The 25,606-nt window shown below is 42.8% G+C and overlaps 2 protein-coding genes across 3 annotated transcripts; one reads left to right on the top strand and one right to left on the bottom strand.

Annotated features, from left to right (window-relative positions):
* Window positions 1–3,881: 3,881 nt before the first annotated feature.
* LOC120699467 (serine/threonine-protein kinase D6PKL1-like) lies at window positions 3,882–8,186 on the top strand. Of its 2 annotated transcripts, none has more exons than XM_039983471.1 (4): window positions 3,882–4,078; window positions 4,633–4,724; window positions 4,818–6,370; window positions 7,165–8,186. In XM_039983471.1, the coding sequence occupies exons 3-4, from the start codon at window positions 4,830–4,832 to the stop codon at window positions 8,003–8,005; spliced, it is 2,382 nt and encodes a 793-aa protein (XP_039839405.1). In that variant the 5' UTR covers window positions 3,882–4,078; window positions 4,633–4,724; window positions 4,818–4,829; the 3' UTR covers window positions 8,006–8,186. The 2 variants fall into 2 exon arrangements, with proteins under 2 accessions (XP_039839405.1, XP_039839404.1); XM_039983470.1 differs by having other exon boundaries at window positions 3,897–4,078; window positions 4,633–4,730.
* Window positions 8,187–10,668: 2,482 nt separating this feature from the next.
* LOC120699468 lies at window positions 10,669–12,640 on the bottom strand. The gene is made up of 2 exons (XM_039983473.1): window positions 11,504–12,640; window positions 10,669–11,103 (listed from the first exon to the last, which is right to left on the bottom strand). Exons 1-2 carry the CDS (start codon window positions 12,573–12,575, stop codon window positions 11,060–11,062), a joined length of 1,116 nt encoding a protein of 371 aa, XP_039839407.1. The 5' UTR covers window positions 12,576–12,640; the 3' UTR covers window positions 10,669–11,059.
* Window positions 12,641–25,606: the final 12,966 nt, after the last annotated feature.

The raw sequence follows: 25,606 nt of genomic DNA, 5'->3' as shown, positions 1-25,606 counted from the left end.
ATGTAGTCTTGTTAAACTTGTGAAGATGTTAGAAATGTACTCTTATTTTAAGATGGAGGGAGTGTATCCAATACTCTGTCACCTCTTTCCTTTGTAGTGTACTTCTTCCCACATAATTTTTCTTTCTAGGATGTGCCTTCCCAAATTTACTTTTGTTGACTGAACATTTTTTTTACTTATGGAGTTTGTCGATTCAGCATTTTCTTGTTGACAATTTTTTTTTACAAATTTGCTAACTCAACTTTTGATGGCTCAAAATTTTAATAGGAGGATTGTTGATTCAACAATTCTTTTACAGAAAGTTATTCAACATTCTCTTGACTCTGTGAGGAACCCTCACGGTTTCATGTTGTAAAATATTTTTCTTGTTGACTCAGCAGTTTTTACATATTGGCTCAAAGATTTATAACTAAAGGAACAAACCTAATTTCCTTTTTAGGTAATCTCATGCCTAGCCAAGCAAAGACTTACTAAGGTTTTCAAACTCTAATTTGAATGATTTAATATATATATATATATATATATATATATATATATATATATATATATATATATACTCTGCATATATATTTAAAATTTCTTTATGCCAGATGTAACCATTTTCACACATGCAACCTAAGAGATTCTTATGTTTCAAATAGAAGAGTGTCCACAACTCACTTAAAGTTCAACTCTAAGCATTGTGATGAGAATCTTGCATCCGGATTAACACTTCTGCCTAGAGCAGGAAATGTCTTAGCATTGTGTTGTGCATGTTTTTTTAAAGGTAGAGCCTACTTTACTGACCTAGCATGGTAAAATTTCACTTATCCTCCCATGTTGGCGCCTCTAAAATTTAGCCCATGCTGAGCCCGGGATTAGAAATGCTTGTGATGGCCAATAAGGGATGATCAAGAGGTAATTAATTATACAGTACTGAATTGCTTGCTGATGATAGATGTTGAATGTTGGCACCTCATGATTGAGTTCCAACGAACGCAGGCTAATCAGCAGTACAGTTAAAGCCCCAATCAACAGAAATTAATCTTATCCGTGGGACAAAAGAAACGGATGGATGCTCATCAATGGATTGGTTGCATGGTTATTTTAGCAACGACCGACGCCAAGCTGCCATTCTTAATTCGTTGCCACAAACAAAGCAAGTAAAACCGATGCGCATGCACGCATTCTTCAACCAATCCACCAAACCGGCCGGCCGGCGTCCGTCCATCGATCCATCAATCACCACCGGTCGTTGCCGTTACCGACTAAGATTCAATTTTTTTTTCACGCAGCATGCATTGTCGTCGCCGCACCATTCTCACATTTTATTATTCTTCGACGTACGCGTCACTTTTTTTTCTCACTCACTCTCCCACACGTAATATAACCGTCCCGTGAGGTCAGCAAATTCTCTCCTCTTTTTAGCAACACCTTTTTACATATAATAATTTTTTTGAGATTACACAGTACAACGCAGACACTCACACGTACGCATACTCACACGCACGCACACTCACACTCCTATGAATACACGTACGCAAACGGTACCCCCTGTGAGTATCTTCGAAGACTGAGCCGGCAAATCCTCGAGATTGACGAAGTCACCACAAACGTTTCGCTATCGACGGGAACGTCGCCTACCACTTAATGCACAACGCTGTTAAATCCCAGAATATTCACTCCTATAGGGAGTCGAACCCAGGACTTCAGATGCTACCGAGGCTCTTATAATCACTAGGCTACAAGCCCTACTCAAAAATAAAAAATCACTAGTATTTACATGCATATATGTTTATTTATTTTTATCTTTTTTATGCATGTGCATATTTCAACTAAAGCGACTCAAGGTCTAGGGAACACTTAAACGATGGGATTACTACTATTTGGCGTCAGAGCAGGGAAAAAATAATTGATTTGGCAAAGGATATCTTTGTAAATAGATGGCCAACAATATACGAAAGTAATACTATCTCGTTGCAAAATATAACAACTTTTAGACTTGGTCAAATAAGCATTTTCATCTTTGACCAATAATATTTTTAAAAATAAAATAAATAGAAAACGTTACATGTTGTGATAGTTGGTTTTATTCTAAATAAACTGATATCACTTTTATATTGTCAATCTTTAATTTCTTTAGCATCTACGGTTAAAGTTTAAAAGGTTTGACTTGGAGAAAATCTAAAATAGCTATATTTTGAGACGGAGGTAGTACTAAAATATGGATATTTGCTTTCAAGGTTACTAGTTAGGTTTGCCCATTTCTTGATTTGTACTCTTAGAGTGTGATAATCATGGTATTTAACATATTCTCATGGTATGGTAATTTCCTTATGTCTCAATCTTTTAAACGAATTGTGTCTCAAAAATGGATTACCATCAAATCTTTGGTCAAATTAAAGCTCTGTCAATGTCTGAAAGGACAACCATTTGCGCGGAAGGGTGTACAAAGCCGGCAGCAGCTAACATATATGGTCTGGACCATATGCTGTGGTAACCTACTACGTGAACAAAGGCATTCAATGGCTGTACTTGTCATGGTTTTCCTTTGTGTAGCAAATGTCCAACGACTTTGAATTTTTAAAATTAAAGGAGCCATAATTCGGCTTTTGCTCTTTTTTCAGTTCCAGCAGGATATATACCAGCATTTAGTCCACCTTGGGGTTGGATTACTTACGTTTTGTTCTTCCATTTGTATGCTAACCAGAATCCATTTCTATCACCCCCCCTCCAGGCTCTGTTTAGTTTCTAAAAAAATTTATACAGTATCCATTACATCGAATCTTCGGACACATGCATGAAGCATTAAATGTAGTTAAAAATAACTAATTACATAATTTAACTAATTAGCACATGATGGATCTATCTATGATTGGACATTATTTGTCAAGTAACAACGAAATATGCTACGGTACCAAAATCCAACATTTTCACCAACTAAACACACCCCCAAGTAGCGAATTCTTAAGACCCCAACTTTTTTTTTGCCCCCATTAATATTATTCTCAAGTAGCAAACCCGAACCAAAAAAAAGTCTATCAAAATCCAGCATTTTGGTCAAGATCTTTTGCACCATATGCAAGCAACTTCTTTTTGAAAGTGACACTTGCAAGTAATTGCAAGTTACTTGTAATGCTTAGCAATCACAGCCGCCGATAGCTAAGTTGCTCCTCATTTGTCGGAAAGTTTTTTTTAATATTTAGCTGAAGATTGAACGTTTCATCTACATATATCCTTCTTCTTGATGTTGCTTTCCTCTATGGTATGTTCCTAATTAGTAGTACGCTCGTCCATACGTTTGAGCTCGAAAATATAATTTACATAATTTTATTAATTAAAGATGAGGTTGAAAAGGCGTGACAAACACCAGATGGGTTATGCCGCAACACATGTTTATTCGACTTGTTAATAGGTGCGCGGTAGCATAAGGGTGCATAATCCTTGTCACCTATTGACAATTTTTTTTTGTCATTCTTTGTTTAGTTTGTCTGCTTTCGGCTTATTCTCTTGCACAGATCACTATTGAATTAGCTGAAATCATCAAAACAGCCAAATAGAGTTGGATTTCTTGATTCTGGATGATGATTGTCATAGCTGGAGGCAAAAATACCAATGCATCAAATAATGTGTATTTTTGACACAATTAAATTGGGGAAAAAATAGTTCAGTTCTCGGCATTCATTTACGTACCCATAAATGAGAGTAGGCAAAAATGAAAGGTAACTGCCCGGCCAGTGGCCAGTATTGTAACAAATAATCCTAGCGGTTCAGATCGACGATCGGACGGCTGAAAACGCGCCGAAACGGCCGCGGGCGGTGCCACTCGTGACCTCTGCACAGAGGATCCTGGATGCCCTTTTAGGCCGATTCGTCTTCGTGGGGCGCACCCCCCGTCCTCTCTCTCTCTCTCTCGCTGTTCCCTAACTTCCCTCTCGCTCTCTTCCCTCTCTCTCCCCGCCTTCTCCAAAGCCGCCATTCCCAAGAGCAGCAGCAGCAGCAGCCGAGTTCGTCTCCCCAGAAGTACCCGACGACCCCGGCTCCACTGGGCCGCCGCCGCCTCTCCTTCCAGCTTGGAGATCCGGGCCGGCATTTCTTGGTAAGCTTCAGCTCCGCTCTTCGGCCGTTTTCCCCATCCCAAATCTGGTCCTTGGGCGCGTCCGTGCTCAGATTACACGCGAATACGGTACTCCGACGGAGTTTCTAGCGGCTTCCACGAAATGCGGCCTCGACGGCGGCGAGGCGCCGCCGCCGCTGCCGTCTGGATCAGGAGTCGTGCTTGGTGTATTTCTTGAGCAAAAAAGTTCCAATTTTTCCACTTGCTTTGGCGGGTTTTAGTAGATTTAACCGGCCTAGTTTGGAAGAGGCGTGTAACCTCCCAGATCTTTCTGGAGTGTTAATTTGTGCAAAAGACCGAGATTTCAAAAAGTTTTGTTTGAACTGTGTGAGCCATCAAATTTAAGGTTAAATTGCTCCTTTCTAAATTCTTAGTAAATTTGTATGTGCATAAAAATATTAATCGCGAGCTTGCCTGAATATATAGCTTTGCCCAGCGCTCGCCTCTCAATTCCTTTTGTATAATTCCTTTTAGTTTGGAAGATGTAGCTGTTGCCATGTCTCAATCACTAACTCTGGATCTCATGATCTTGGCAGGGTGGCCACTGGTTGCTGCACTAGTTATAAAAAAGGCCTGCTTTCCTGGGAGTTCCCTGGGGTTCTCATCTCGGATGACGTCTCTGTGAAAGGTGCAGGTATTGTAGTATGACTTGCATGCTCCGGATGTCCCTGCCGGCATCGGGCTGAGTTGACGTACTCCTTGTTTGTCCGTGTTGAATCAGTCTGCTGGAGCCATGGGGTCGTCCGGCTGTAGCTCCGAGATAGTGGAATCCATAGAGGAAGAATTTGACAGTGCGCCCATTGGTGGATCCAGCTTGCTGCATATTAAACTCAGGGATGAGGAGAAACGCAGCAAATGCCATGATTATCCTGTGGAAGATGACCTCGACCAGCTTCTTAAAGCGATTGATAGCAGAACATTCCGTCGGGCGCTTAGTCCTGCCAGCACAGGTGGAGATGCGCTGGGAAAGAGTGTTCTCAAGAAACCAGCTAGGTCAGGGTTGTCTCAAAATGCAGGCATTGGGATATCCTCCAAGACTGTTAATATGAAGCAGGCGCTGAGAAGGCTATGCATTTCCCAGGCATCAGAAATGGCTGCAATGAAGAGGCTGTCGATGTCACCTGGATCTTCAAGTTCATCTGAAGCTGGGACTATCCACAGGCTCTATGCCTCTTTGATGGTCCAAAGTAGTACTGAGGGTCTTCTGCATGATGATGAAAAGATGAACCTGATTGAAATATCGATCACTCCTGAGAAGATGGATAAGAGTTCATCTAGAGGTATGAGCGAGTTCAGTGAAGATTGTGAATTCGAGACAGCTGATGGAAGTGCAGTCACCTCTGTCCGTTCTGTGTCTTCAACCTCAGCTGAGATTCGGAAGATCAGAATCCAAGATGTCATTAGTGGTGACCCTATTGATAATGAGAGTTCCTTGGTGGAAAGTGATAAATTAGGAAGTAAAGTTTCTGCAGCTACTGCTGATGGCTCTCCCAGAGTCCCAATCTTGAGCAAGCCCATCACTACGTCCAGGCTTGTCAAGCCAGTCTTCCGATGCAAGACAGCTGTTAAGAAGAAACTGAAAGAAGAACCATCTTCATTGGGTGATTCTTCCAATAGCACAAAATTCTGTTCATCAAAGGAGTCAATCTCCCTCGCATCAACCAGCTGCTCTTCAACATCTAGCATTACAAATCCCACCAGCTATGCAGAAGAAGAGAAATCAACTCCAGGGCCAGAAAAATCTGATGAAACATCTTCCGAGTGGTTGGGAGCAGAGGAAAAAGGTGAGTGCTCCCAGAATTCGAAGAGCAGCATTAGTGAGTATGGTTGTAGCACGAGTATCAGCGATGAGAGCCAATTTGGATTGTGTGGCTATAATAACAGGCCACACATGGCAAAGGATCTGCGCTGGCTAACCATTCGTCAGTTAGCATTGCAGCAGGGATCGTTAGGTCTCGACAATTTCAAGCTTCTGAAGAGGCTTGGCTGTGGGGACATTGGGACAGTGTATCTTGCTGAGTTGGTTGATTCTGATTGCTTATTTGCTCTGAAGGTTATGGATATCGAGTACCTTATTAATAGAAAAAAGATGCTACGAGCACAGGCTGAGAGGGAGATACTAGAAATACTCGATCATCCTTTTCTCCCAACTCTTTATGCACATTTTACCACAGACAATCTCTCATGCTTGGTCATGGAGTACTGTCCAGGTGGTGATTTGCACGTTCTTCGTCAAAAACAACCTGGAAGAAGCTTTCCAGAGCCAGCAGCAAGGTAAATTCCATTCAGTACTTAGGCATTATTTTATATTCAGTGCATTGTAAGTCTCCATGGTTTGATCTCTTCCTTCTCTGACTTGTGCTAATTCTGCTAAAACAAAATTTGCCTGGTGATCAAGGAATGTGATGACGAATATAGTACTGTGCATTGTCTACTTTACAAAGTTGTTCCGTGATGATCTAATTTGCAATTTTCCTGTTTGGCACCAAGATAGATTTGCATCCTTAAAGCAGCATATATACAGCCGGATGAAGATTTTAGCCAACTTTTTAGCTATTCTGAATTTGTTTAGAACTTTGAAGTCGTATTGCTATCTAGCATTTTGCTTTCCTTTGAATTTCAAATATACAGATCTGCTATGTTCTTCTGCACAAATAGCTATGTTTTCTGGTTATCTTCTGCTAGCATGCATTTGTACCTCAATTTTAACTGTTACATGGGAATCTAGTTGTAGTGATCCGATTCTTAGTTGGTTTGTCAGGGATCCAATCTAATGCCCATCAGCTTGTCGCAAAAAAACAATGTTATAGGCCCTTTTTTGCTTGTCTTGAACTATCTGAAAAGAAATATTCTTCTATATGGCGTCAATGGACAAACAGTAACAAATTTCTGTCAACAGTTAACTGTAAACATAAAACTTTTTTTTCCTTTTTTTGGTATTTTCTACTACGTTGTCCTTGTGAATTATGCAGGTCCTGTTTTCTTTCTTCTTGTACATTCATTTAGTCTTCAACTAGTGTGTTTTAGATTGATACACTGATGGTAGTGATGAAATGATTGCTATGCAGGTTTTATGTCGCAGAAGTTCTCCTTGCTTTGGAATATCTTCACATGCTAGGGGTCATATATCGTGATCTAAAGCCAGAAAACATTCTAGTTCGTGAAGATGGACATATAATGCTATCAGACTTTGACCTCTCACTGAGGTGCTCAGTGAATCCTGTGCTGCTTCGGTCATCCTCTGTAGAAGCAAACCACCAACCAAGGAAACTTGCTGGACCTTGTGCTGAGAAGTACTGCATCAATTCATCATGCCTCCAGCAGCCCTCTTGTGCCCAAACATCTTGCTTCACACCACGTCTACCATCAATTCCAAAGCCTCGGAAGCCTAAATCTTCCCAGAAAAGGCTCCCTCAGCTTGTTGTAGAGCCTATTGATGCACGCTCAAATTCCTTTGTTGGCACGCATGAGTACCTTGCACCAGAAATCATCAAAGGGGATGGCCATGGAAGCGCCGTTGACTGGTGGACCTTTGGTGTCTTCCTTTATGAACTTTTATATGGCAAGACACCCTTCAGAGGACCTGGGAACGATGAAACATTGGCAAATGTGGTCTCACAGAATCTCCGGTTCCCGGACAGTCCAGTTGTGAGTAGCAACGCCAAAGACCTCATCAGAGGTTTGCTGGTGAAGGAGCCTGAGAACAGACTTGGATCGTTGAGAGGAGCTGCTGAGATCAAGCAGCATCCTTTCTTTGAAGGCTTGAATTGGGCCCTGATACGGTCTGCTGCTCCGCCAGAGACACAACCTTGCAATGTTGTGACTCTTGCGAAAGAGCGGAAGAAGAAAGAAGGCAAGTGCCTCGAGTTTAGAAGTAACTCCGAGGACCTAGAATTTGAAGTTTTTTAGTGAGGCCCTGGTACAGTTTCACACTATTTCCTCGGATAGAGTCTACATTTTTTTCTTTGAGTAGCCAAAGGCTGGGGGTGTACATGTAGATTCTTGTATTTCAGTAACTGTTGACCCTGTCAATAGCATCACTAAATTAAAAAGAATAAGCAGAGCTTATGCTATTATCATTGCTACTGCATATGAATTGGTTCCTATTGGATGCACCAGTAGATTTTACTCGTATTTTGCATGAACCTGTGCTGCTCCTTTTTTTTTTGGCTAACTACTGAAACTGATGGATTCCTGGCAATTGCATTTCATTGCATGATGAGTTATTACCAGTAGCGTAATATAATAATTGTCTCCTTTATATTGGAATTTCTCCACACGCAATTTCATGCATAATTTAACTCCAGCTGAAATTTACAATTTCATGAAACCAATTTTATTGTACAGAAGCTTATTGTTTTCAGATCAAACGAGATCCATTTATAATAAATGAAAAATTGCCAATTTTTTTATACCCAAAATTTCACTAGTTTCAAAGCACTGAAGAATCCCAAGAAAAGTCACAAAGTAATCGAACTGCTACGATTCCGTATTATCTATAGCACACCTTTGTCTGATTCCTCCCTAGGATTCTGCTGCACAAGGCATCAACATCATATGGAAGCATCACATGCTTCTTCCAGTCTTGCACATGTCTACAACATCACTTGTCAAGCGTGCGTGCATCATTCGTAGCAGCAACTTTCAATAAAACAAATCATTCGTAGCAGCTCTGCAGCTGCATTTCATCAGAGCCATCAAAAATGCAATTCTGAACTCAATTCAATTTCATCTTACAGATGGCTTGATTGCAATTCTGCAACTAACCGGCTCAGATTGTCGGATGAGCCCCAGTGGTATGACAGGGACCTTGCTTGTGTCTGTTAGAAGCTATCATTCATGATCCATGACACTGATGACCGACACCGCTATGATTAGGGTAAACACCTAACCATCACAATAACCGAAATGGCCACAATGCGCCCGATAAGGATATTGCTGGTGCCATGTATTCTGACAAAATGATTCCGCCCGCCCGCCCCCGTGGTTATTACTGACTAGATTTGTGTCTCTTGGTGGTAGGTTCTTTTCCTATTCATACTTTTCTTATTGCATTAATTTGAATTCAATCTGGCCATGGAAACAAAAAAAAAGCAGTTTAAAAGTTTGTGATGGTGGCATGTTATGAAAGCATCCTTTCACATTTACAGGAGCAAAATTAAATAACTTGCAGGCAGATCTGAAAGCTGAGCAGTCACCTTGCCTTTTTGCCCATGGCGTGGAGTTTGTTTATAGGAAAGTGATGGCCATGGCAGCTTTCAGAAGGTTCATTCACATTTCTTACCACAGTGCAGATGCGCGTCACTTTGTAGCATCTAATGGAATGTCTACCCTCAGCAGGTAAGCAAAAACATACACTCCACTTTTGAAGATGCTTGGAGACCGTGGTTTCCAAGTAAGTCTTGTGGAAATCCATCGTCATCCATGTTCTTGCAATGATTAGAGCATGATCTCGAAAAAAAGCAATAAAAAATGCTTTACTTTTTGAGAGTTCCGAGTTTAAAAACCTTCCAAGTAAGGAGCGAGCTCTTTCCTCACTGGAAGAAGGATCTCCACAAGAATGAACTATCGGATCGGGTGGATGACCATAAGAAACAGCCAAATAGAATTTACTGAATTTTGCAGAGTATGACTAGCTCGTCTGAATTGATTTTCGCCGTGTGTTTTCTGGTATTACAATGGTGTTTAATGATGTGCATAAAGTTTGCGACTAAAAGACCTGAACGAAATCGACAAAATAAACCATAACCGAGATAGTGGCTCTGCAAGAAGCCAACAGCAGCAGACTCAAGATGATGCATTCGTAAGTTTTACCAGGTCTTGGTGCTTAGTGGAACATCAGAAATCAGCGAGTCCTTCCTAGTGATGACAATCTACCACAATCTGAAAATGATAGAATGCACTAAACCAACTCAAAATTTAAACAACATTTTTTTTGCGAAAAAAACAAACAACAATTGACAAGGGGAAAAAACTCGGCATCTAAAGGTCCAGCTCGTCTTGTAAAAAAAGTCCTGCTCAATACTATTCATAATTTGGAAGGCTTACAATATGAGATTCAATGCATGCCCTGCTCCAACAAAAAAGAATTCTAAAGGTTTACAAGACCGAGCTTGGAATTCAGGTTAAGCCACGCCAGAAGACAACATATTATTTTTTATAAGAATATGAAAAGTATGTAGCAAAATAATACCACCAGATCAACAAGTTTAGTTGGAAGCATATATAGGGATTCCACCAATATATGATCCCTAGATAAGCCAAATCTAACCAAAACCCGATGAGTTCAATTTGCTGTAGCACAAAAGTTGTCTAGCATTCTCTATATGCTAGATTGTATGATCCCTACAAGCATATATGATCACTACAAGCAAAGCATCAGTTCTGATATCTACTTTGAAGCTCAGGGTTCAGACCGTGTCAACTGCCAGGTTTGGTGACCTTGCTGGGGAACAGTGACAGTTTCCTCGTATGAGTAGCACTGTGTAGTAGTATGAGCGAAAGTAGTAGTGAGCGGAAGGATGACACTCTGGAAGCAAGAATCAAGTAGACGACTCAGGTATCATATACTCTGGAAGAAGAAACCACTGGATCTTCATGTTCATGTATGGTGAATGATAGTAGTAGCATTATGATTTATGAGGGTAGAGGTAGCAAACAGATGGCACAAGGAAACAGCCAAACTAAATTTACCAAAATACACAGTATGACTAGCATGCCAGAATCAGTTTGGATGAGCGATTTTCTGGTACAACAACAGCATTTAATTGCCCACATACAGTTTGCTACTAAAAAGTCCTGGACGAATTTGTTGAAATGATGCTAATGAACTTGTACCATTCATATTACAACCAGACTCAGCAGAACAGAAACCACTTGAAGGTAATGGCTTGCAAGAAGCCAACGGCAGCAGACTAAGATGATGGTTTGTCCATTTCATTGGTCTTATTATGGAGTGACATATCATAAATCAGCAAGTCGATGCCGGTGATTGCATCTACCACAATCTGAAAAAGATAGAACACACTTAACCAACTCAGCATTTAAACCCCAGTTGAGCTCTTAGATAGGTAGTTCAAAGGTTTACGAGACTGAGCTGGAGATGAGCCAGAAACTAACAGAGCACTTTAAAAAGAATTGAAAAAATGTATCAGGATAAAACCAGATCAACAAGTTTGTAAGCATATTTTAGCAAATGCACCAAAGCATGATCCTTAACAAGTAAAACATAAGCCATATAAGGTGTGTCAAGTTTGCTCTGGAATGAAAGTGTTCTAGTGTTCTCACTATGCTGATGTAATTGAAATATAGGAGTAGTAAATAGTATTCACAATGCAACTGAATAACTGATTGTTCACAAACCAAAACCAAGCAACTAAGAGAACATAGTAAAGGATAGCGCCAAACCTGGAGTGTAGAAGCTCATGATTGGCAAGACAGAAAAATAGTAATCAAGCTCGGCTACCTTTTTCACTTTCCCTGACTTGAGCTCAACCGCGAACATGCCTACATATGTCCTCACGAAGATGACTTCAACACCCTCAGTGAAACCAATAACGCTAGTTGTCTTACTGTTGTGGATGGAAAACAGTGTCTGAAGATTGATAACCCTACAAATTACCCATCCTGCAACGCCCTCTGGATTCACCTTCCTCGACCAGAGGTAAAGGTTTGAATCTCTAACAGCAGCCAACCCCAACGAACCGTCCTCCGTCCGCATGAGAACAAATTCGCTACCACCATCCTGGTCCGGAGGGCCAATCAGAGATAAGTCATCCTTACCCAAGCTGTACTTGAGAATTCGGGGAGTGAGGTCCAGCGCGAAATAGACTTCATCCCCAATGACGACTGGAGAGTTCATCTCGCCGAAGGAATCAGCGCCTAACTGAACGGAGGCCTGTGCGCCCCACGACCACGAGCGGGTGTCCGATGAGTAGACATGCGCGTCCGTCGCGCCGCGGCTGAGGCCCAAACACACCACCAGGAAGGGACCCCCGCGGCAGTCGAGGTGGTCGCATCCGGCCGCGGCACTGGCGCAGAGCAGCGCGGCACCGGAGATGTAGAAGCAGTCGGGCTTGGGCAGGACCTGCCGGTCGCCCGTGATGGGGTCCCAGACGGAGAGGGCACCCTCGCTGTCGGCCCACATGTCGAAGAGAAGGGCGCGGCCGCGGCGGCAGTCCATGACCCGCGAGCGGCTGGAGCAGACGAACGCCGGCGGCTTGAACGGGGTGGGTGAAGTGAAGGGGATGAAACGGGGTTCGCTGTTGCCGTAGCTGCAGGCGAGGAAGGCGAGCAGCGGAGGCGCTCGGTGGAAGGCGCGGTAACGGCGGAGGAAGGCCCCGTCGTAGATGAGGCGGAGCCAGGTCTTGCAGACGAGGGAGGCGCGGATGAGGCACGCGGGATCTTCCGGCGGGAGGCGGAGGAGGATCTCGCTGACGAGGTCGGCCATCAGCTGCGGCGGCGAGCGCGGCGACGCCATGGCGCGAGGGTTTGGGTGGGGAATTGAGGGATGGGGGAGTTAATCCGACCAAATTGAAAAATGTTTTCTTTAGCGGGACCAAATTGAAAATGTTCCTTCACACCGGGTGGGGGTGTGTCTGTAAAATTGAATGTACTCGCGGGTAGAGTGAATGGAATGAACATTGTAAAAAAGATAAGATATAAATAGTAAGGCCTTATTTAGATCCAAACTTCAAAATTTTAAAAAATTTATAAAACATCTGCATGGTGTACTAAATATAGTTGAAAGAAAAATCGCATTACACAGATGGACTGTAAATCGCGAGACGAATCTAATAAACCTAATTAGGTCGTGATTAGACACTAAATTGCTATGGTAAATCTACAGTAAACATAATTATGCTCATTAGATTCGTCTCGTAATTTACAGACGAGTTCTTTAATTAGTTTTTCGATTAGTCTATATTTAATACTTCAAATATAAAAACATTTTTTTTAAATTCTAAAAATAAGGAACTAAGCACACCCTAAATGGAGCAATTTTTATTGGTGACCTCAGTACATATTTATAGATATTTATAGGTAAATGTTGCGGGGTGCCACCGGCGATACTGGCATTTTAGGCATCGTCACCAGGGTTCACCTTTTCGTTTTTTTATCGAATCCCGCCAACTGCCGGAAACGAAATGCAAGATTTGCAAGATTCGTCACCCATCCCCGCACGATCTGCAAGATTCGCACGTCGTGCCGAGAGCAGGGTTAACCGAACCGTCGGTAACCGGTCCGGTTTGACCGGTTACCGGTCAAACCAGTCCGGACCGGTTCCGGTTCGGTCCGGTATGAAACCGGTCCAAATTCAAAATTTAAATTTGAATTCAAAAAAATGAAAAATTCCCAAAAAATTTCTAAAAATATTTCAAGGTGCAAAGAATCTAATGGTGTCAAATTTTCTCAAAAAATCGTTCATTTAGTATGGTTTGCGGAATTTATAAGTTAAATAAAAAAACGTGCATACGAAAGTATACAAATACAATGTAAAAGTAGTATAAAAAAGGGTTGGAGGGTTCATTTAGACTAAAATATGTTGTACAAACATTTATTTAGTATACTTTGTGGGCATTTGAATTTAAACAAAAAAAGAAAAAAATTTGAATTTGACCGGTTACCAGTCAAACCGGCCGGTTACCATCCAAACCGGCCGGTATACCGGCCAAACCGACCGGTATACCGGTCGGAACCGGTTGAACAGGGAAGTTTGAATTCAAATTTGAATTCCACCGGTTCCGACCGGTAACCGCCCAAACCGGACCGGTATACCGGAACCGGAGGCCGGTGGTTACCGGTCACCGGTCGGATACGTTAACCCTGGCCGAGAGGGGGTCGGGTGGGTGATGATGTCCTGGTGCCACTCGTACAGGAGATTTCCCGCTTCTCCTTTTTGCTTTTGACTGAAATGAGGTTAGCCAATATTTTTATATGTAACACTCATTTGACCGAATCACCGCTGAAATTAATGAAGTTTAATGTCTTCCAAAAACCATGTGAGGAAAGAAAGATTTGAAAAACGAATACTCTATCATAACTCATGGATTTCAAGAAGTATTCTATACCGTTTTGATATCTCCATCTCCAGAAAACGGGGGGGGACCCTTATGCTAACATTGTTTCATTAAAACCTTTATATGAGAAATATTCTTATAGAAAAAGACTCATTAAAGAAAAGAGTCCAATGGACGTGAATTAAAGAGACACTCCCCCGAATCCTGCAACTCTCCAAACCGTTCATACCAATCCCTTGAATATATTTTTCAAATGAGGACCCTTGTAGAGATTTGGTGAAAAGATCAGCGAGGTTGTCGTAAGATTTTATCTGTAAGATATTTATCTCTCCACTTTGCTCAAGCTCATGCGGGGAAAAAATAACTTGGGAGCGATGTGTTCAGTCATGTTACTCTTGATATAACATGTCTGCATTTGTGTCACAAGCAGCATTTTCTTCGTAGATAATAGTAGGTTTATTCATGGAACCAATTCCACATGATTGCTTATGTGGTTTATCATCCTGCGGAGCCAAACACATCCGCGTGAGGCTTCATATAGTGCAATGATCTTATAATGATTTTTAGATGTTGCCAAAAGTATTTGCTTAGATGATTTCCATGAAATAGTCATTCCTCCATGAAGGAAGATGAACCCTTTCTGTGATCTGGCTTTGTGAGGATCAGACATATAGCCAGCATCCGTATATCCAACTAGACTGGAGTCTCGGGTCTTTTGAAAAATAGTCCAAGGTCCATATGTTTGCCTCCAATCCAATAGGGTTTGTTGGAGCAACACTATGTGTTGATAATAGATTCATTGCGAAAGCAATATCAGGTTTGGAACTATTTGTAAGATACATTAGCGCTCCAATGAGACTGAGATAAGGATATTCAGGACCTAGTATCTCTTCACCTTCCTCCCGTGGTTGGTGTTGTAATTCAACGTGAATGTAAATGAACACAGCAGGATTGAGATAGAGAAAAATAGTGAAATGGAGTAATCTTTATTGATGAATCTGGGTACATATTTATATCCTTCCATGGTACAACATGGTACAAAGTAGAGCCAAATAAATCCAAATGAACTCAAATACTTCACACTAGCATTAGGTCCTTATATTTTATTCAAGTTTTTAATTTCTAGGAATCACCGGCTAGTAAATTTGTACGCGCCGGTCCGTTACGCTCGCTGACAAGTGGGGCCCACATGTCAGGTTTATCCCCCACCTCTCGCTGCCTGCTCCCCTGCTTCCTCTGTTCCGCCTCCGCCTCGCCCCTTTCCACCACCGTGTCACACGAACGTGCTACAACGGCCTTGCCCGCTCCTCTCCGACGACACGGCGCACTGCCCCGGCCACCGCACCTTGTCTTTTCCCCTTGCGCGCGAAAACCCTAGCCGCGGGGCTCAGGATGGCCGCCACATCGGCACCATCTGCTCCCGTCACATCAACGCAGTCCCTCCTCGGTGTCTGGGCCTAAACCCTAGAGCCCTGGCCTATATAATCCCCACTCTGCGACACCAAAACCCTGGCCACCCAGGGGAATTTTCCCCTTCCGCCGCCGCTACCAAGAGAAGAGAGAAAGGGGGAGGAAATAGAGGAGGCGAGGAGGAGAAGAAGGAGGAGCCACTGCTGCCATTGCTCCGACACACCTGCGCCAGAATGTCTACGCCGACATCCCTGCGCGGCATGGCACGGCCCCGAGTCCCCTGCTCCGACTCACCGCTGCACCGAGGCCCGACATCCCCAAGCCCGCCGGTGAACGACACCTACCCTGCCCGCCGTCCCTCTCTGCTACCGCTCGTGGCCGATGCACCTTCTGTAGCAAGTCGTAGGACCTGCCTTCCCTCTTGTGTGAACGGTTGTAGGAGCCCGACAAGATACACCGCCATGACCCGCAATCTGCCACCTCCATTCCTTACCTAGCGCTGCCATGCCTAGCACGGTCACGCCGCGGCTCGGGCATGCCTGATGACCGCGTGCATGCGTGATACCCAGGCCGGGCCACCAAGGCGGAGCCTTGCCCGCCTCGGTTGGACCCCTCCTTTCCGTTCCATCGGCGTACCTTAGCGCCGCCATGGCCTTGCCCTGGCTTCGCCAGGCGTGTGCTATGCACACGCGCGTGAGCAGGTGACCAAGGTGGAGCCTAGCTCGCATTGGCGCTGGGGGTAGCCACCACCGCCCTATCTCGTCGTTGCCAGTTTGCCATGGCCATGCCTAGGCCACACCTGCGTGCACGCATGGCCGCCGGTACATATGTGGGTAGGGCTACATATGTGCCGCCAGTCCCATACGGAGAGGGCACCCTCGCTGTCGGCCCACATGTCGAAGAGGAGGGCGCGGACGTGGCGGCAGTCCATCACGCGTGAGCGGCTGGAGTAGATGAACACCAACAGATTGAAGGGGGTGGGTGAAGTGAACAGGATAAAACGAGGTTCGCTGTCGCCGTAGCTGCAGGCGAGGAAGGCGAGCAGCGGAGGCGCTCGATGGAAGGCGTGGTAGCGGCGGGGGTAGGCCTCGTTAGAGATGAGGCGAAGCCAGGTCTTGTAGATGAGGGAGACGCAGATGAGGCACGCGGGATCTTCTGGTGGGAGGCTGAGGAGGATCACTGATGAGGTCAGCCATTAGCTCCGGCGGCGAGCGCGGCGACGCCACGGCGGCGAGGGTTTGGGGTGGGGAATTGCGGGATGGGGGTACTCCAACCAAATTGGAAATGATTTCTTCAGCAGGACCAAATTGAAAATGTTCCTTGACATCGCCGAGGGGGCTGTAATTTTGAATGAACTCGCGAGTAGAACATAATAACATTGTGAATGGAACCAACAGTGTAAACGCGATAAGATATGAATAGTGAATGGAGCAATTTTTATTGGTGACCTCGGTACATATTTATAGGTAAATGTTGCAGGGGTGTAGCCGGCGATACTGGTGTTGCGGGCATCTCGCGCATTGTGCCAGGAGGGGGTGGGGGCTATGGATGGCAACGGGCACAGTATCCGCGGGTATGGAGTGTACAAACCCGTATCCGCAAGGAAATTCTCAAACCCATATCCGCACTCACGACCCACGACGGGTGCAAAACTATACCCGCATCCGTCACCTGCGGGTGCCATGTACATGCGGGTACACCCGCATACCCGCCATGATCATGCAAGCAACACTAATATTAGTAATTCAAATGGAGCAAAACCATCAATCATTCAAATCAACATATTAATTGAACAAACAAGAGCATTTTCATGGCTACATCACACTAGAAGTGCTTATATACTTGTATATGGGTCCACATATTAGTTGTTGTTGCGGGTAGAGCGGGCACGGGTACACCTTTTTCAAACTCTGCGAAATTTTACCCGTCAGGTTTAAGTACAAACCCGCACTCGTGTCCGTGGGCACAAACACAAACCTGTATCCTCGCCCTAGCGAGTTTTTGCCCGCGGGCATGCGGGTAATTTGTACCTGTTGCCATCCATAGTGGGGGTGGGGGATGAAGTCATGGTGCCGTGCGTACGGGAGATTTCCCGCTTCTCCTTTTTTTCTTTTGTCTGTGATGAGGTTAGCAGATATTTTTATGTGTAACACTCCTTTGACCGACATATTTATAGGTAAATGTTGCAGGGGTGCCGCCGATGATACTGGCTTTGTGGGCATCATTGCTCATCTCCGCACGACCTGCGAGATTCGCGCATCGTGCTGGGAGGCGGTCGGGGTGGGCGATGAAGTCCTAGTGCCACGGGAGATTTCCCGCTCCTCCTTTTTTGCTTTTGACTGTGATGAGGTTAGCAGATATTTTTATATGTAGCACTCCTTTGACTGAATCACCGCTGAAATTAATGAAGTTTAATATCTTCCAAAAACTATGTGGAAAAAAAAGATTTAAAAAACGAATACTCTATCATAAGTCATGGACTTCAAGGAGTATTCTATGCCCTTTTGATATCTCCAGAAACCCGGGGAGGAGGAGGGGGGAGGGGGGGAGGGACAACGCTTATGCTAACATTGTTTCATTAAAACATTTATACGAGAAATACCTTTATGGAAAAAAACTCATAAAATAAAAGAGTTCAATGGGCGTGAATTAAGTTAATTCTCAAGAGACACTACCCCTAAATCCTGCAACTCTCCAAGCCATTTCATACCAATCCCTTGAACACATTTTTCAAATGAGGACACTTGTAGAGATATGGTGAAAAGATCAGCGAGGTTGTCTCAAGATTTTATCTGTAAGATATTTATCTCTCCACTTGGCTGAAGCTCATGCGGGAAAAAGTAACTTGGGAGTGATGTGTTTAGTCATGTTACTCTTGATATAACATGTCTGCATTATCTTCGTAGATAATGGTAGGTTTATTCATGGAACTAATTCCACATGATTGATTGCTTATGTGGTTTATCATCCTGCGGAGCCAAACACATTCGTGTGAGGCTTCGTACAATGCAATGATCTTATAATGATTTTTAGATGTTGCCAAAAGTATTTACTTAGATGATTTCCATGAAATAGTCGTTCCTCCATGAAGGAACACGAACCCTGTGTATGATCTGGCATTGTGGGGATCAGACATGTAGCCAGCATCCGTTTATCCAACCAGACTGGAGTCTCGGGTCTTTAGAAAGAATAGTCCAAGGTCCATTGTACGATATAAGTATATGAGGATTAGCGCTCCAATGAGACTAAGATATGGATATTCAGGACTTAGTATCTCTTCTCCTTCCTCCGGTGGTTGGTGTTGTAATTCAACATGAATGTAAATGAATACAACAGGATTGAGATAGAGAAAAATACTGAAATGGAGTAATCTTTATTGATCAATCTGGGTACATATTTATATCCTTCCATGGTACAACATGGAAACGGAGGAACAGGGACGAGGACGTGCTACATGCGTGCACGACGTGGGTAAAGTGGTGAACATGGGCAGATCCTTTCCCGCCCGATTAGTTTGGATGAGATCATCCAAAAATATCTTTAACACTCCCCCTTGATCGAATCCTGACTTGAGATCAATAAAAGTGACTAATTTCTCCAAAAACCCCTATGGAAAAAATATGAGGAAATATATATGGATATGCCACTAAAACTCCTTCAAAACCCATTGGGAAAAATAAGGAAACATAATACGGCATATATGGCCATTGCTCGATCACAAACCCATAAGATTTTAGTGAGCAATGTTCCTTGATATCCACTAAACGACCCCTTGCGGAGAAGACGATATGACATGATATATCTTGGATATCTTCTTAAAAAACTCCCGTGGGGAAAAATAGAGATACGACATATATGTTCTTGTATTGATATTGCCTCATTAAAAACTTTATATGAGAAACCATGAGGGAAAAACTCATAAAGAGTAAAGAGTGCAATATGGTACTTAACAGGTTATAATCACTAGGAGACTTCCCCTGAATCTTGCAAACTACAAAGTCTCACATACCAGTTCGATGAACACTTTGAAAAGTGTGAAATATGGTAGGGACTTTGTGATTAAATTAGCGAAGTAATCACATATTTAATTTGCAAGAGGTTTGTTCCTCAAATGTATCACAATACATGAGGATAAACCATTTTTGAGTAATAGTGTAATATTACTTTCACATAACCTATTTGCATCCAAGCAATACAAGTAATCTTATCTTGATAGATAAGGTCAGTGATGTGATGAAATCACAATTAATCACTCAATGAAATCTTGCATGTATAAATGTTAGATTTCGGAATGATATGTGGGAATATTTGTTAGAGTCTATGACATCTACTACGAGAATTCTAGTACAAAATACCAGCATGTGATGTGCATTAATGAGGACTAGTTGAGCGGTAACTTCATATCCCACTATGGTTACGTTTAACTCATCCAATGACAAGTCAAAAACTTTTAGTACCATATAGATATGTATTGAAAATCCTTTGACTCCAGTCGATAAGTCATTACTGAAGTAGAGCTATGTGAGCTAGCAAGTATCTGCAAATGCAATATCAGTCCTGTTGCAACTTGCATGATACATGAGCGCTTTATTGGTACTAGGGTTTAATCCCAGGGCCTAATAATAATGTCAATGTTTAGGGAATAAACAACCATAGGAGTTGATGAATACGATCATCCAATATCATTAGATATTGGTAGACTACTGTGAATGCTTAAGTTGTAGACTTAAGCGTGATTTGGTTTTACCCAAATCTTCATCTCATAATCCATCATAAAATGATTGTATGATTAACAGTGTGGTCGGAGATGATACAAAATCCATTTGGGATTTTCAATGCGAACACACCTATGCAACCATTGTTGTGGGGAGTAAACTTTCTGAGGAAAGAAGTCAACCAATCAGTGTACCACAAACACCGACCATATCAAGTCATGCATTGACTTGGCGTGTACACAATGCATGTTGTGATTTTGATTCCTAACACAAAGCTAATTGAATTGTGTATCTAAATCTATCAAATTTTAAATATCTACTAATGATTAATTGTAGGAACATAGCTTTCACACATACTAGTAGTATGTTAGCTAGGCTTCTACGTGAAGCCATGTACAAGCTCTTGCTATTTCTCCACCATGCTTTATAAAGAAAGCATTATGAGAGTAAGATATTACTTAATCATTGTTTTAGTGAGAGCAATTCTCCTCAATTTCCATCTTTGATTTGACCTGAAGTGAGCATCAAAACACTCTTGCCTAGGACTTTTGGTCTGGATCCAGTAGGTGTAAGGGATTTTAAGATGTAGAAATGTCGACGTTGTGGACTTTGTATGATTGGTTCAATATAACTAATATTGCTTGTGAAAATATTAACCCTTGAACTCCATAGGCTTTGGAATTTGGATAGTGAATCCATAAGGTGTCAATCCACTATTTTTCAAGCTTGTAAGAAGCTAACTTTCTTGTGACCATACATCTCCTCCTCTTATTGGGAGTTGAGTGGTTTTGAAAATGGTACCTCCATTGTTTCTGGCACAATAAGACTGATAAATAGATAATACCATTAGTAAATATGTTTGGTAGATTATTTGAAAAAAATTGCAAATATGATTCCAAACTAGTAGTCCAGATTTTTCTTGTACATGGATATAATTTAGAGAGAATATCAGGATGTGACATTCACTCCTAAATCTTAGCATTCTTTGTGTGGTATAAATCTCCCCCTAATGCCTAGAATACTCCTCAATATAATCAGCGTACGGGCCATAAATTAAAATCCCCTTTGGATAATTCGAGGTATATGTAATGCATGATGGATGCTTATACCTCCAATATTCTCATGCCCATAAGTGTATGCTGAGGTGGTGATATTAGGATGTGCAAGACATAACCGAAATGTTGATGGGAAATATTTGATTATCATCAAATATTCATGTACTCACCGCACACGGAGGGAGCTGTATGATTGCAGATTATTGAATTTGAAATGTATGTGATGTGTACATTCACATCCTCCAACATATATTGGCAATTTCCAATTCTTGTTTGATCACATAAAATAGTTGCATTCTCTTTATCAGAGATTCAATTAGTTCATCATGGATGTAAGGTATGATGGCGGGAAAACAGGCGAGCGATGGCCCGCCTCCACATCAGCAAGACAAGTTTAATTTTCATTTATTTAAATAAAATAAAGTAAGTAAATTCAGGTATTGTTAGTCCATACTTCCATAATTATTATAAAGTAAAATGCACTGTGGGTACATGAACTTGTAGTGCTGTGTTAAATAGGTCCATAAACTTAGAAACCGGACATCTAGCCCCTCGAACTTTCGAACCCGTTCACCCCAGGTCCAGTCCGGTTTTGCATGGCTTGCATGGCACTGTGCGCCCGCGATTTGCTACAGTAAACCCGGATTTGCTACAGTTACCGCGGTTTTGTTTTTTCTTTTCTAATTTATTTCGGCTGAATCTTTGAAAAATCATAACTCTTCGATACAACATCGGATGAAGATGATTTTTATATGAAAATTGTAGCCCTCGACGAGATCTACAACTTTCTAGTTTTGAGTTTTTTCATTTGATGAAGTTAACTTGCCCAAAAAAATTATACAAAAGTACAGCACCATAATAATCACATACTTCTGCTTGTCGCATTAGAAAATTAATATATTTTTCTGTTTGTTGTCAAATGAAGACACTTTGTATACCAAAATTTTAATACTTTTAACGATCTAGATTCTTGTAGTTTTGAGTTTTTACATTTAAAGATGTTAAGATGTTGATAAAATAGTATAAAGCCTCAACATCTTTTGCGTACTTAATATGCTGCTTTATACTGTTTTATCAACATTTTAACAACTTCAAATATAAAAACTTAAAACTCTAAGAATCTAGATCTTTTAGAGTACTAAAATTTTAGTATACAAGTGTCTTCATTTGACAACAAACAGAAAAATATATTAATTTTCTAGTGCGACAAGCAGAAGTACGTGATTATTATGGTGCTGTACTTTTGTATAATTTTTTTGGGCAACTTAACTTCATCAAATGAAAAAACTCAAAACTAGAAAGTTGTAGATCTCGTCGAGGGCTACAATTTTCATATAAAAATCATCTTCATCCGATGTTGTATCGAAGAGTTATGATTTTTCAAAGATTCAGCCGAAATAAATTAGAAAAGGAATAACAAAACCGCGGTAACTGTAGCAAATCCGGGTTTACTGTAGCAAATCGCGGGCGCACAGTGCCATGCAAGCCATGTAAAACCGGACTGGACCTGGGGTGAACGGGTTCGCAAGTTCGAGGGGCTAGATGTCCGATTTCTAAGTTTATGGACCTATTTGACACAGCACTACAAGTTCATGTACCCACAGTGCATTTTACTCATTATTATATTTCCATAACAATTATGTTAATTACATCTCCGTAGAGAACACCCCTGATTAAGAGTTCCGACATGAGTATATAAAAGAAGATTACATCATATGGCTACCTATTACATAGCTACAAAATAAAAGAAAAGTCTAATCCTTGACTCCCTAGAAGGATGCCTACCGTGTAGACCTTGATTTAGTGAATTTCATGCCATAAGCATAAGCTTGTTCGTTTCCAAAGCTTATGCACACGCATGATTTACCATAAATTTGATGACCACGTGTATATGGGTCGCTGCTTGCCTGCTCAAATATTCGAGACGCAAGTGCATGACGTGATGTGCATCATCACTATAATTATTTTACCCGGCTCATATGCAATTGGTCGTATATGACTATATAGCATAGCTAGAGAGGATATGAGTTGCTATAGGAATATGGCCTTTGATTTAATTTGATATATATCCATGTTTTATCTCACCGCTGAGTATGGGGTGGAGATTGAATCCACGTATGGCTTTGTTTAGTTTTTATGCCACTGTTGGCCTGCACGCAGCGACTTTAGGGACGCAATGCAGAAGCACACTGTTTATTTATTTCTCATATACTTATTTTAACCTACTACTTATGACATGAGATGCATTATTTTTGTTTAATATATGATGTATGAAAGCCTGCCTACAGTATGTATTGGACATGACTGCTGCTACAGAACTAGCAAAATACACTTGTTTTATTTGTTGTGTTCGGGTTAATCTACTCATGATGCAGATACTAGCGGAGGCATTGTATACGCAGGTGGTTTCTTTTAGTTCAGACGCAATGTCTGATCATTTGCATGCGCATGCATGGTAGTCTGTGATATGAAAGGATTGCCGTTGTTAGAGACGCCTGTGACGCCAATTAATGGCATCCATCACCTGTTTGGATCTATGAGTTATTTTCTAGCCCACCCCAAATAGCCCCAAATAGCCCAAAGAGAGAGGGGCTATTTCGAAATAGCCCACCAAAAAAAATATCCTCCTTGGAGTGCAATTTGGGGCTATTTCATGGACTTGCTGGATGTTCACAATGAGTCGCTAAGCGAGAAGTATTTGGGAATGCCATCCGATGTGGGAATAGCAGCAAATGGTGCCTTCAAATATTTGAAGGATCGTGTGTGGAAAAAGGTGCAAGGAAGGATGGAGATGTTTTTGTCGGCAGGGGGAAAGGAAGTTCTCATAAAATCTGTGGCACAAGCTGTACCGACATACTCTATGTCCTGTTTCAAGCTACCACGAGGACTATGTGAACACATCAATGGGCTGTTGCGAAAGTTTTGGTGGGGAACCAAAGAAGGAAAGAGAAAAACATGCTGGGTGGTCTGGGATGAGATGATCAAACCAATGTACATGGGAGGCATGGGGTTCAGAGACATCGAGCTTTTTAATTTGGCCTTGCTGGCTCGGCAGGCCTGGCGACTGCTGGTGGAACCTGAGACCCTAAGTGCCCGGGTATTACAGGCCGTATATTTCCCAGAGAAGGACTTCCTAGCAGCCGAGGTGGGGCCCTCCCCGTCGCGCATATGGCGTGCGATCATGGAAGGGAAGGAGGTGCTATGCCAGGGACTAATCCGCAGGATTGGCACTGGAGAAACGACGGAAATTTGGGATATGAATTGGCTACCTAGGAACGGATTGCTCCGTCCGGTGACGAGCTGCATTGCTGACCCCCCACGCCATGTAAGTGAACTGATTGATCAAACCTCCTTCTCCTGGGATCAGCAGCTGCTCCAACAAATCTTTACTCCAATAGATGTGGAGGTGATCACGAACATACCACTTAGTACAAGGAGGCAAGAGGACTTCTGGGCATGGCATTATGAGAAGAGCGGTTTGTTCTCGGTCCGCTCGGCCTATCGCATGCTGGTCCATAACAGGGACAAAAATGAGGCATGGTTGGGTGATCGACCAAGCAACTCCAACACGCAGGCTATGGAGAAGGAGTGGTCAACTATATGGAAGGTCAGAGTTCCTTCAAAAATCAAGGTGTTCATCTGGAGATTGGCTCGGCAGTCCATCCCCTCTGGAGATGTCCTCCATGACAGGAACATGGCGCCGAGTAGTGCTTGTACCATATGCGGATCACCGGATTCCTGGAAACACTCTCTTCTGGAGTGCAAAATGGCAAAGTGCGTATGGGCTCTAGAGAGGGAGGAGATTACAGAACACCTCTGTCAACTGGATGAACCAGAAGCACGGGAATGGCTCGCGGCGGTGTTCTCCTCGCTGTCACAGGAAGATAGCACGAGAGTGGTCGTCACCCTATGGGCGATCTGGCATGCACGAAGGAAGGCGATACATGAGGGCTGTTTTCAGAGCCCGCTTTCTACTCACTCCTTTGTGGACCGCTTCATAGCTGATCTCGGGATGGCCAATCCCCAGGTGGAGAAGACAACGCGGGGGAAAAGTCAAGGCCCGCGATGGATCCCGCCACCAGCAGGTGTCATGAAGGTGAATGTTGATGCAGCCGTCTCCAAGAACGACGGTCGGGCATCGGCCGCGGTCGTTGCTCGAGATGCAAACGGCCTGTTCCTGGGAGCGTCCGCGGTGGTTATGACAGTCATGACTGATCCGGAGACAGATAGAAGTCCTGGCGTGCAGGGAAGGCGTGGCTCTAGCCCAGGACCTTCTGCTGAGCAGAATCAGGCTTGCTAGTGACTGCTCTA

This window comes from Panicum virgatum, chromosome 3K (assembly GCF_016808335.1).
Source record: "Panicum virgatum strain AP13 chromosome 3K, P.virgatum_v5, whole genome shotgun sequence".
Classification (NCBI taxonomy): domain Eukaryota; kingdom Viridiplantae; phylum Streptophyta; class Magnoliopsida; order Poales; family Poaceae; genus Panicum; species Panicum virgatum.
This window is presented reverse-complemented; position numbering and strand designations above follow the sequence as displayed.

What these genes read in the sequence shown, in the direction of transcription:
- LOC120699467 (XM_039983471.1), top strand. Translation starts at nt 4,830, where the DNA reads ATGGGGTCGTCCGGCTGTAGCTCCGAGATAGTGGAATCCATAGAGGAA. An exon ending in TTTCCAGAGCCAGCAGCAAG is followed by an intron (nt 6,371 to 7,164) that starts GTAAATTCCATT and finishes ATTGCTATGCAG; the next exon opens with GTTTTATGTCGCAGAAGTTC.
- LOC120699468 (XM_039983473.1), bottom strand. Translation starts at nt 12,575, where the DNA reads ATGGCGTCGCCGCGCTCGCCGCCGCAGCTGATGGCCGACCTCGTCAGC. An exon ending in CATGAGCTTCTACACTCCAG is followed by an intron (nt 11,104 to 11,503) that starts GTTTGGCGCTAT and finishes TATCTTTTTCAG; the next exon opens with ATTGTGGTAGATGCAATCAC.